The sequence below is a fragment of the Gopherus flavomarginatus genome, chromosome 1 (assembly GCF_025201925.1).
Source record: "Gopherus flavomarginatus isolate rGopFla2 chromosome 1, rGopFla2.mat.asm, whole genome shotgun sequence".
NCBI classification, from domain to species: domain Eukaryota; kingdom Metazoa; phylum Chordata; order Testudines; family Testudinidae; genus Gopherus; species Gopherus flavomarginatus.
This window is the reverse complement of record NC_066617.1, coordinates 318,403,379-318,415,739: the sequence shown is the minus strand read 5'-3', so window position 1 is coordinate 318,415,739 and position 12,361 is coordinate 318,403,379. Positions and strand designations below refer to the sequence as shown.

The 12,361-nt window shown below is 48.4% G+C and overlaps 1 protein-coding gene across 1 annotated transcript in view; it reads left to right on the top strand.

The window, feature by feature from the left end:
• The first annotated feature begins 569 nt into the window (after positions 1 to 569).
• FREM2 (FRAS1 related extracellular matrix 2) overlaps positions 570 to 12,361 on the top strand; it is a 221,779-nt gene continuing 209,987 nt past the window's right edge. The window contains exon 1 of the mRNA XM_050937089.1: positions 570 to 5,700. Coding sequence (XP_050793046.1) covers positions 570 to 5,700 — 5,131 coding nt within the window. The remainder of the gene's footprint in view (positions 5,701 to 12,361) is intronic.

The following is a 12,361-nucleotide window of genomic DNA, read 5'->3' as shown; positions in this document are numbered from 1 at the left end:
AGGCTCTTTTTACACCCTAGGATCTGGCTGCTGACCTTTCCCAGAGATTTTGCACCCTCTCCTGCTTCACGCCGTCCCTGCGCCTGCAGGACTCTGTTTCCCCTGCCGCTCCAATGGCACGGGGAAAGCAGCCTACTGGCTCCCCCCACCTCCCATTTGTTGCTAACCCTCCCTTGGGGGGGGGCGCGGAGAAGCGGCTCCGCTGCTTTCCCCGCGGCTTCCCTCTAAGCAACCTGTTGCAAGGAGGGGTGTTTCTGTCCCCTCGCCACTTGGGTGATTGGCAAGCTTTGCTGGCCAATCCCCGCCGCCTACAGCGCTCCCTTGAGTGCTTATTGGACATCGTGGGATGATTGGGAGGGGGACAGGGCGAGGTTTCGCAGCGTTCTCCTGTTCGCGGCGGGCTAGGGGGCGAGTTTATAGCGCAGGCTGCTCGCCAGGCTGTGGAGCGCGGTGTGGCGGCGGCTCGGGACCGGGAGCTGCCGGCAGGGGAAGGGGGTTTGGCTGCGCAGCGGGGGCCCTGCGCCTGCGGAGACGGGACTCGCTTCGCTTGTGCTCGGCAGGCGGGGACCATGCAGGGCAGCCCCGCCGCACGGACTCTCCTGCCCGCGCTGCTGCTGCTGCTGGCAGGCAGGGGCGGCGGGGTCCGGGCGCAGCAGCCGCCCCCGCCGGGCAGCCGCGCGTTCTCCTACCCCTCGGCGCTGGGACCCCAGGAAGACGCCTCCATCGTGGTGGCCAACCGCGGGCTGCGCGTCCCCTTCGGCCGCTCCGTCTGGCTGGACCCGCTGAGCGACCTGGTGCTGCAGGTGCAGCCGGGGGACCGCTGCCACCTGCGCGTCTTGGACGACGACCCCCTGTGGCTGCGCCCGGGCCGCCTCATCCCGCAGCGCTTCCCTTGCGACTTCGCCGCCGGGGAGGTGACGTACTGGCACCTGGGCTCCCGCAGCCCGTCCCGGGACCGGGTCCGCCTGCAGCTGCGCTACGACTCGCCCAGCCGCGCCGTGGTGCTGCCCCTGGCGCTGGAGGTGGAGGTGCTCTTCGCCCAGCTGGAGATCGTCACCCGCAACCTGCCCCTGACCGTGGACAGCCTGCTGGGCACCAGCAACGCGCTGGACGGCCGCAGCCTGGAGTTCGCCTTCCAGCCGGGCAGCCAGCGCTGCAGGGTGGGCGCCCTGCCGGGGCTGGGCGGGCTGCCCCGCTACGGGGAGCTCCTCGGCCAGCCGCCTGCCCCGTGGCATCTGTCGGCGGCCGGCGCCCCGTCGCCCTCGGTCTGGTGGGAGTGCGAGGAGTTCCTGCGGCTGGGGCTGCGCTACCGGCACGCGGCTGCCGGCCGCTCCCCGAACCGGGACTCGCTGCCCCTGGTGGTGGAGCTGCGGGAGGCGGCGGGCGCCGGCGCGCTGGTGAAGCGGGAGCATTTCCAGGTGCTGGTGCGGATCCGGGCGGGCGCCGAGAACACGCCGCCCCGGCCCAGCTTCGTGGCCATGCTGATGATGGAGGTGGACCAGTTCGTGCTCACCGCCCTCACCCCGGACATGCTGGCGGCCGAGGACGCCGAGTCCGCCCCGGACTTGCTGCTCTTCAACATCACCTCCCCCTTCGGGCCAGGCCAGGGCCATGTGGTCAGCACCGACGACCGCAGCCTGCCCATCGCCTACTTCAGCCAGCGGGAGCTACGGGAGCTGCGGGTCGCCTACCAGCCGCCTGCAGAGGACTCAGCCAGGGAGCGGCTCTTCGAGCTGGAGCTGGAGGTGCTGGATCCCGAGGGCGCTGCCTCCGAGCCCTTCGCCTTCATGATCGTGGTGAAGCCCATGAACACGCTGGCGCCCGTGGTGACCCGCAACACAGGCCTGGTGCTCTACGAGGGGCAGTCGCGGCCGCTCTCCAGCCCAGGCCCTAGCCCCAGCCTGTTGATCAGCGACGAGGATGACCTGGAGCAGGTGCAGATCAGCGTGGTGGCTGGGCTGCGGCACGGGCACCTGGCCCTGCTGGAGGAGCCCCAGGCCCGCAAGCATTTCACGGTGGCCGAGTTGGCAGCTGGCCATGTCATCTACCAGCACGATGGCAGCGAGTCCCCACTCAGTGACAACCTGGTGCTACAGCTGGAGGATGGTGGTGCCCGGCACCGTGTCGAGTTTCTCTTCCCCATCACCATGGTGCCCACTGATGACCAGCCACCCCTGCTCAACGCCAACATGGGGCTGTCCTTGGCCGAAGGTGACATAGCCCCCATCCTCGCCCGCACCCTCAGTGCCACCGACATTGACTCAGATGACGCTACGCTGCGCTTCGTGCTGGAGTCCGGACCTGCTGCAGGGCAGCTACTGCTCCGTCAGGCCCAGCCATCTCTGGACTGGGAGGGTGAGAACGGGGGCTCCCCCTGGAGGAGGGTGCTGGGCTTGCCCGGGGACCCACCAATGTACGAGAGGCTGGTGAGTGAGTGGCTGCAGCAGGACATTGTGGAGGGGCGGCTCTTCTACAAGCACCTTGGGCCCCACAGCCCTGGCCCCAGGGTGGTGCTGGACCAGTTTGTCTTTAGGGTCCAGGATGACAATGACCCGCCTAACCGCTCCGGGCCCCAGAGCTTTGTGGTCCGGGTGCACCCAGTGGACCGCCTGGCCCCAGTGCTTCATGGTGGCAGCAGCCTGCGCCTGGTGGTGGCTGAGCAACAGGTGACCCCACTGCGAAGGAAGCACCTGCGCTACACAGATCAGGACTCTGGGGACCGGGAGATCCACTATATTGTCACCCAGCCCCCTACTGACACAGACTCCAACCACCCCTGGGGGGGCAAGGGCACCCGCCTGGGATCCCTGGTGTTGACCGATGACCACTCAGTGGAGGTGATGCACTTCAGCCAGGCCCAGATCAACCACCACAAGATCTCCTACCGGCCCCCACAGCAGGAGCTGGGGGTGGCTCCCCGCCTGGCCCAGTTCCAGTACCGGGTGGAGGATGCAGCTGGTAATACTGCCCAAGGCACCTTCACCATTTACCTGCAGCCCATAGACAACCAGCCCCCTGAGATCACCAACAGCGGCTTTACTGTGCATGAGGGAGGCAGTCATGTGCTGGGCCTGGCTGAGCTGGATGCTAGCGACACTGACACTGAGCCCACTCACCTCCAGTTCACCCTGACCCAGGCTCCCCAGCATGGACAGTTGCAGCTCTCTGGGCATAACCTGGCCATGGGAGCAGGCTTTGGCTTGGAGGACATTAAACATGGTAGGGTGGTCTATGTGCACAGTGGTACTGAGTCTCACAGTGATGCCTGCAGCCTGGATGTGAGTGATGGGGTCCATGTGGTGCCCATCACACTGAAGGTGACTGTGCATCCTGTGGATGATGAGGTGCCCACCTTACGGCTGCCCCCAGGGACACTTGGCTCCTATTTGGATGTGCTGGAGAATGGTGCTGCTGAGATCACCACTAAAGTCATCCAGGGCACGGATGAGGATACAGATGATCTGATGCTGACTTTCATTGTGGAGGACCCTCCCCAACATGGGGACATCCTGGTCCAGGGGGTCCCTGCAGAGAGGTTTTCCCAGAGAGACCTGCTGGATGGGGCTGTGGTATATGCTCACACGGGTGGTGAAATAGGGCTGCTACCCAAAGAAGATACTTTTAACCTCACTTTGTCTGACCTGTCTGAAGAGTGGAGCATTGGGGGCAATGTTGTTCGTGGAGTTTCAGTGCTGGTGACCATCCTTCCTGTTGACAGTCAAGCCCCTGAGGTTTTTGTGGGGGAACACTTAATTGTAGTGGAGGGTGACAAAAGGGTCATTACACATGCCCACTTAAGGACTGAAGATGTGGATACACCTGGTGATGATATTCTGTGCACCATAGTTGCACAGCCCACCTCTGGTTATGTAGAAAACATCTCTCCAGCCCTAGGATCTGAAAAATCCAGAGCAGGTACAGCTATAAGTGCCTTTACTTTGAAAGATGTCAGGCAAGGGCACATTTATTACGTCCAAAGCATCCATAAGGGTGTGGAGCCTGTTGAAGACAGGTTCACTTTCCGCTGCTCTGATGGCATTAACTTTTCTGAAAGGCACTTCTTCCCCATTGTCATTATCCCAACCAATGACGAAGAGCCTGAAATCTTTATGCGAGAGTTTGTAGTGATGGAAGGCATGAGCCTGGTTATCGATACTCCTATCCTCAATGCAGCAGATGGGGACATACCTGCTGATGAACTGACCTTCACTATCACTAAGTTTCCCAAGCATGGCCACATTGTGAACCAGCTGATCAATGGGACGGTCTTGGTGGAGAGCTTCACCCTGTCTCAGATAACTGAGAGCTCCAGCATTATCTATGAACATGATGACTCTGAAACAAAGGAGGACAGCTTTGAGGTGAAACTCACAGATGGTAAACATGCTGTAGAGAAAACTGTGCTAATCATGGTTATTCCTGTAGATGATGAAACACCCAGAATGACCATCAATGATGGGCTGGAACTTGAAATAGGGGAGACTAAAATCATCCACAACAGAATACTGAAGGCTACTGATCTAGATTCTGAAGACAAAACCTTGACTTACATTATAAGGTATGGTCCAGGACAAGGCCTCTTACAAAGAATAAAGCTTTCAGGTGGGGTTGAGAATATCACACTGGGAATGAACTTTACCCAAGATGAAGTGGACAGAAACTTAATTCAGTACATGCATTTTGGCCAAGAAGGTATGCGGGATCTTATCAAATTTGATGTGACAGATGGGATAAATCCTCTCATTGACCGATATTTTTATGTGACCATAGGTAGCATTGATATTGTCTTCCCAGATGTGATCAGCAAAGGGGTGTCTTTGAAGGAAGGTGGAAAAGTTACACTTACCACTGATTTATTGAGCACCAGTGACTTGAATAGCCCAGATGAGAACTTGATTTTCAGTATTACCCGAGCACCTGTTCGTGGCCATCTCGAATGTACGGATCAGTTGGGAGTGCCCATCAAAACCTTCACTCAGCTCCAGTTAGCAGGCAATAAAATCTACTACATTCACACCTCAGAAGATGAGGTGAAAATGGACAGCTTTGAGTTTGAAGTGACTGATGGTTATAACCCAGTATTTCGCACTTTCCGAATTTCCATTAGTGATGTGGATAATAAAAAGCCAGTGGTCACAATCCATAACCTGTTGGTGTGTGAAAGTGAAAATAAACTGATAACCCCCTTTGAACTAACAGTAGAAGACAGAGACACCCCTGATATGTTGCTTAAATTTATTATCACCCAAGTGCCAGTTCATGGTCAGCTCATGTTCAATAACACCAAGCCAGTTACATCCTTTACCAAACAAGATCTGAATGAAAATCTTATAAGCTACAAGCATGATGGCACAGAGTCAGCTGAAGACAGCTTTTCTTTCACTGTTACAGATGGGACCCATACTGATTTCTATGTCTTCCCTGACACTGTGTTTGAAACAAGGAAACCCCAAACAATGAACATTCGGGTAATGGCTGTGGACAATAGTGTACCCCAAATTGTAGTAAATAAGGGTGCCCCTTCTCTCCGTGTTTTGACCACTGGCCACTTGGGTTTTATGATCACCAACAAAGTATTCAAAGTGGAAGACCGGGACAGCTTGCACGTTACCCTCAAGATCAGGATCACAGAGGCTCCTCACCATGGCTTCCTGATCCACCTGGGAAAAGGCAACCATAGTATCACTCAGTTCACACAAGGTATTTCCGTGTCTGGTACTCTTTCTTTAGAGCACTGGAAACATACATGCAGAAATGAAGCATATTTAATTCTGAAATAATTGATCCCAGAAAGAGCCTGTTTACAGCATTAAGGGTCTGATTTTTTTTTTTTTAAATGTATAGTTGTAGTAGTGTTCAGGCTCCAACAGAGAACAGCTACCACTTGTGCTCGGTACTGTACAAGCAGAATGGGAGAGACAGGGTGGGTGAGGTAATATCGCACGATATTAGAGAGTCAAGGTAGGTGAGGTAATATCTTTTGTTGTACCAACTTTTGTTAGTGAAAGAGACAGGCTTTCGAGCTACACAACTGAACAGCTCTGTGTAGCTTGAAAGCTTGTCTCTTTCACGAAGAGACCTTGGCTCAGAAAAAGATATTGCCTCACCTGCCTTGTCCCTAATAGTGAGGGGCCAGCCCCGCTACAACAACACTGCAGACAAAAACAATAAGACAGTCCTTGCCCTGAAGATTTTACAATTTAAGTAATTCTGCGCTTTGTATTCATGTTGAGTATCAGTTACTCAAGGGCTTAGTCTAGCTACTCAACATCAGTACAGGTTACAGGATTAGTCCATAAAACAGAAACTCATAACTTTTTATTTTTTCAAATTGTTTTCCTTTAGAAAATAATAATAGTTGACTGCTGCATTAGTAACTATCCCAGCATATTTAAGGTGCTGGTCATGTACTGCCTGGGTGCACTTTATATAGTTTAAAATAATCCCTAACCCCAGGAAGCAAATATCTCATGGCTACCTTATTGCCTTAATTGCACAAACTTTAAATCACAAATCTCTGTGGTAAAAAAGAGGTAATGTAAATATTTATGTTGATGCTGCTTTTTTTTTTAAACTGTACTAGATGGCAGAGTTAAGATGGACACCACATATGTTATATGCACTGAAATAAAGCCTTAAAACAAGGCTGTGGAATAACCTTCAGTCAAAAAGGGTGTATTATCTATCCACTGGGGAGCTTTCAGTATTATGTTGTTAATTAATAGCTGACTGAGTAAAAGGGAAATGGTGCTTTGTGGAGCCTTAGTTGTAGTGAGTTTGTTTGCTCGAGTTGCAAATCCAGCAAACAGACCCCACAAACCTTACATATTTTGACTGACTGCCAAAGATATTCCAAGAGTTGCAGTGATGGGCAAACCTTAAAAAAAAGGGCCCCGAATCATTGATATATGGCAGGAAATTCAAGCTGCCTAAACTGTGGGAACCAACACAGCTGATGTATAAAGAAACATTCCCAATGATGTTGTGTTAGGACCTTTTGAAGTGGTGAGTATCAGGAAGAAGTACAGAGCAGTAGGGAGTATGCACTCCTGAGTGGAAATATTCCTTTTTGAGGGCTTTGTCTTACATTTGAAATAGACTGGCTCATGTGTCTTCCTAGGAGCAAACCACAGTGCAGCATTCCAGATAAGCAAGGAGGCTCAGTTGTGAGAATACTGACAGCTTGTTACTGCCTGCCACTTGGTCAGCCCACCCACTTTGTTTAACAGATATGCAGCCCTCTGGCTGCTACATCCTGCACAGCAGAAGAGTGGACCGTGTTGGAGAGATGGGATGTTTCAGAGGCCAAGCAGTGAAACTCTGCATGCTGTACTCAGCAGCGTTTACAACCCTGGTGCCATATAAATGATTAATTACCTAATCCAATTCAGACATGTGCAACTATTGGATTTACTTCCCTCCACATTTCCCTGCAACACACCCATACTATGGTGTGTCTGCCCCTGGGCTTTTCTGCTAAAAATTTTCCACTGTTTCTACCAGCTGCTGTCTCCAACAACAGTGCTGATGGTGGTAATGCTAGTGTAGTTAAGGCTTCGATCAGGCACCGGTGTTCTTAAGTGCACTGTGTGTGTCTCTGCTCAGAGCAGGTTTATACAGCATATTTATTAAAATGCCAGTGGCCTGCAGCACCTTGTCTGCAGTAGTCTACCACTGGTTGTAGGAAAAAACTAGGTCATGTAGGCATGTAGAACAGTCACAGCAAGAAGCATGTGCTTCCAAGAGGAGGGAGGCAAACCTGGTAGGTGCCTTCAGGTGAAGGAGTAAAGAACAGGAGAGCAGGAGGTATGGGTTGGGGAAGGTAGCAGTTTTGAGGAGAAAAGGAGTAGTCCCACAGCAGGGCAGTGGAGGAAGCTCTAGGCAGGGAAAGGCATGGGAGGAACTCCTGGTTAGGGGCTGCAGTCTTGCAAAATTGGAAGGCCCTAGTCAAGGGCAAGTGCAGCTCCTCAAGTGAAGAAAGGTGACATCAGCCCTGCTGGGAAGAGGGAAAGGGAAAAATGCTCCACTGGGAAAGGAAGCTGCAGGAGTATTAGTAGGGCAAACCTGGGGGTGGAAGCTGTGGATGAAAGATCATTGATGCATCCTTTCACCCCCGATGCCCTCTTCATATCTCTTACTGGGTGTGTGGAGAGGGTTATCTGTGCTGCAGAGCTACAGCTTCTTGGCTAGACTTAGAAAGTTTAAGTTTCAGCAGGTAGTGAGAGAAGATTACTCAGTCCTGTAGAGTGAGGAGCCTATACAGAATTCTGGGCCCAGTTTGCTGATGCCCTGCACCTTGTGTAGCCATTACACTGGCGTGAAGTGTGTAAAACATTACCAGGTCCAGAATGGGTAGCCTTTTACACCCCGTTCACTCTCACTGGTATAAATAATTCCACAACATGCAAGGCAACAGCCTTTCTTTCTTCCTATTGGACTTTCCCATCTTTGGGAACCACTGAGAGTACAGTTCCCCCTGTCCCCTTTTTTGAGACTGTTAAGAGTCAATTTTGACAATGGGAGTTTCCTGTTACTGACTCCATGAGTCTCCTACTGCCATCTATCTATTTCTTTTTGTATCTTATATCTTTTCCCTTTTTAAGGGCCCTATCCTGCAACATACAGAGAACCTTCTGTGAGGAGCTGAATGCTCTCAACATTTATGAATGTCACTGGGTGCTGATAAAACTCAGCCTCTTACGGGAGGTATGCAGCAGTTTGAAGGCTCTGGTCCTAACCCCTCTCCCTTAGAGCTTGAGCTACTGGATGGTGAACCTAGCATGGGGGAGGACACTTCTGCCCACATTGTTTTCACATCCCTAAGATGGTGCCTCTGTAATTGTATTAATGAGCAGACTGATTTCATAGAAAGAGAGAACTCCTCTGATTTGAGATCCCCTGTGCTTCAGCAACAACTGCCCCAGTGGGGAAAAATGTTAGCCACACAACAACTTTTTGTTTACTGTTTGAGAAGGCTGCTTTTTCCATAGCTGCTAATATTTTACCAAATACTAGAAAGAAAATCACCCAAATATTTAAGATAAACCACAAACTCCAGTTGAAAACTCCAGAGCAGTAATTGGACACACCACAAACTAGAGGAGTTTGCACTGACAGTTGATGATCCAGTTCGGGTTTTGTCCCTGCGGTATGTCTTCCTTTGCTTAGCTACAGAATATGAATTGGTTTAGGTTACTAATGTAAGTTAAATATTTTTGTTAGGTTTACATTAGGTAGCATCTTGCTCACACCAGTAGTCAGTGGACTTAATTGGGGTACAGTGGAATCCTGGTCTATATCTGGGGCCCCTAGGCACTAAAATAATACAAATAACAGTCACATGGGTAAATTGCAAGTTAGCAGAGTTGAGCCCCAGGCTAATAAGTTCCAAGATTTTGCAAGCGTACAGGATTGCTTCTTCCTCTCGCTTCCTCCGTATGCTTAAGAATATTAATGTCATATAAAGAAGAAGAAAAAAGACAGCAAAGTAGAAGGATCAGATGTTCCCCAAACAGGCCCAACTACTAAGTAACATTTGAAAATGTATAATAAAACTATTTTCTAGTACTCAAGTTTTTTCAACTTCAAAGCATTACATTCTGATGCTTTATTTATTTATTTTTTTCTTTTCTCCATTTACTTTCACATAGCTTGCCTTAGGCTTGCAAGGATTTTAAAGGTGGAGAATGTATGAAAACAAAAATCCCTCCCCAGCCAGTAATCTCAAACTCTCTCTTAGTTCTACTGAAGACAAAAATATTTACTAAGAAAATTGCTTATGCATAATCGCACAGCACTCATCTCTGCAAGTTAGGGCTGGAATTTGTTCATAGAAGATACTCATTAAGATTAGATAATTGACTATGAACAGGGGAACCCTATTAATGAACTGCCAAGTCTTTTCCATTAAGGAAAATAAAATGTATGTTGCTTTTAATTAGCTGCTGTTTTTCAGTGTTTTGAACATGCATATTGCTGTATAAGTGCTAAGTATTATTTAGGGGGCTACTCAATCCAATTTGGTTAGCTTTGATTATTAAGGGCAAGAGCATGACCTGCAGCTCTATGGGTGTGTCAGGGAGTGAAAGCAAAAGAAGCCCGTTTTACAATTGTGTGCAAAAATAAGGCACAATCCTCTGGGGCACATGATATCCCAAAGGGGCCAGCGAGGAGGGCTGATCATTGCCTGGTCTCTAATACACCTGCCAACAGCTCTGGCCCTGTGCATGGGATTTAGTGAATGTACTGTAATCAGGATTCTTCATCAAAATTCCTCTCTGAACTCCCTCTGGCGTGGTGTGGCTCCACACCTTCCCCTGTTGAGGCAAGTGCTTTTGAAGGCATTCTCTCTCGCGCTCTCTCTCAATAAATAAATAAAATAAAGGTACATTATTGGGGACAAGTATCAGTGGGGTAACCGTGTTAGTCTGGATCTGTAAAAGCAGCAAAGAATCCTGTGGCACTTTATAGACTAACAGACGTTTTGGAGCATGAGCTTTCGTGGGTGAATACCCACTTCCTCACATGCATCTGAGGAAGTGGGTATTCACCCACGAAAGCTCATGCTCCAAAACGTCTGTTAGTCTATAAGGTGCCACAGGATTCTTTGCTGCATTATTGGGGAAAAACTTATGACAATCAAATGAGTTTGGCATAATTTTAACTGGGAAATCAAATTTCTGATCTTGTGTGGCTAACAGATCTATGTAACCCTTACCAAAGACAAAACTATAGGATTGCAGATCAGGCCACAATTCCAGAAACTGTTCAGCAAGAGTTTAGCTGAGTTTGCAATCACAAAGGACTGCATTACTGCTTGCAACTAAGAAAGTGCTAGTGTAATCAAATGAGCTATGGAGGGATAATGTAAGTTAGGTCAAATAACGCTAATATGTATTTAACAAACACAAAGAAAGATGTCCCTATAGGATACTTTATCTGAATATAAAATTTTGGTAGATGTTATCGTTTTAGGAGCTGATCCTGCAAACCTTTACTTGAATGCTTGGCTTTATGCATGTTAGTTCAATTGACTTTAATAGGACTACTTGTATGTGTAAAGCTAAGCACTTGTGTAAGTGTTTGTTTGCAGGATCAGAGTTTAATTTTTTTGCCATATTGACATGAGGATATTCACTTGCAACCTCTTTATTACTCCAGGAGTTCTTTGTTTAAAAGAAAGTAAAAAATATGTACTAAAGATAATAATTTAACATAAAAGATACATGTCTGTTTTTTGAACTACTATGCAGAGGGACACACAACCTCTAACGGAAATGCTTTTGACATGTTTTTACCAACCGATACACATGTCCTGACTTGTGGGGAGAATCTGTATGATACTTGAGTTCCACTTAAATGCTATCACTTTCTAAAGTTTTGTCTAAAATTGTTCATGGTATGATGCCCTAAATGGTTGGGAGAAACAAAGGATTTCTCTTTCAAAGTAAGTGACAAGGACAAGTTTGTATTTACTAAAGAATTCATGTCACCCCATAAAGAAACGAGAAAGCCCATATTAACAAATAACTGTTTTGCCTTTTGCTTTTTTTCTCTTCTGTTTATTTTGCTGCAACTGGTGTTTCAACATCTATTAAACTAAATAAGTTGAATTCTCTCTTACTTCATTTAACTGAATTTCTAGGTTTTTCAGTGCATAACTAGTGGCTGAGTACCTCTGTTTGTGATGGCTCAGTTATAAAGATTATAAACCATATTCAGTAGAGTAAATGGTCTGTAGGAAGGATGGTCTAGTGACAAGGGCACTGAACTGGGATTTAAAGGACTTGGTTGGTTTCACTTCAGTTTGGTGTTGTATAAGAAAGGGCAGAATTTGGTTTCATGGTTCTTGTTTGACATCAAACACATTGCATACAGGCATGTTTGAATTCAGTTCAATAATTAAAATGAAAAAAGCAAGTTTTAGCACAAATAAATAAGGAAAGACATGAAATAATGCAATTAAAATATAGCATAGAATAATTCCTTGTTTGATTTTTAAGTTTTTATAGTTTAATAAAAGCTTCTTCCAAGAGTGAATTCAGAGGATGGGTTTGAAAGAGGTAGGCAAGTAACATGGGTTCTAGCATCAGTAACCTTGTTGTTACTAACATTCCTATGTTGTGCACTTTTAGGTCACAATAATCTATCTTGGCTCCTTCATACTCTTTTAGTCTATGAAGTGTACCTCCTTGCAATAGCATTCATTAGTGGTGATAAGCAATGGCAATAGGTTTCTTTTGAGTGTCAATATTTTCCCTGTTTGTACAACCAGCAAGATTGATCCCTTTTCTCCTTTTTTATTGTCCAAATTGTTGCTGGACGGCTTGTTGATCAAGAAAACCAGTGTTACACAGTGGTC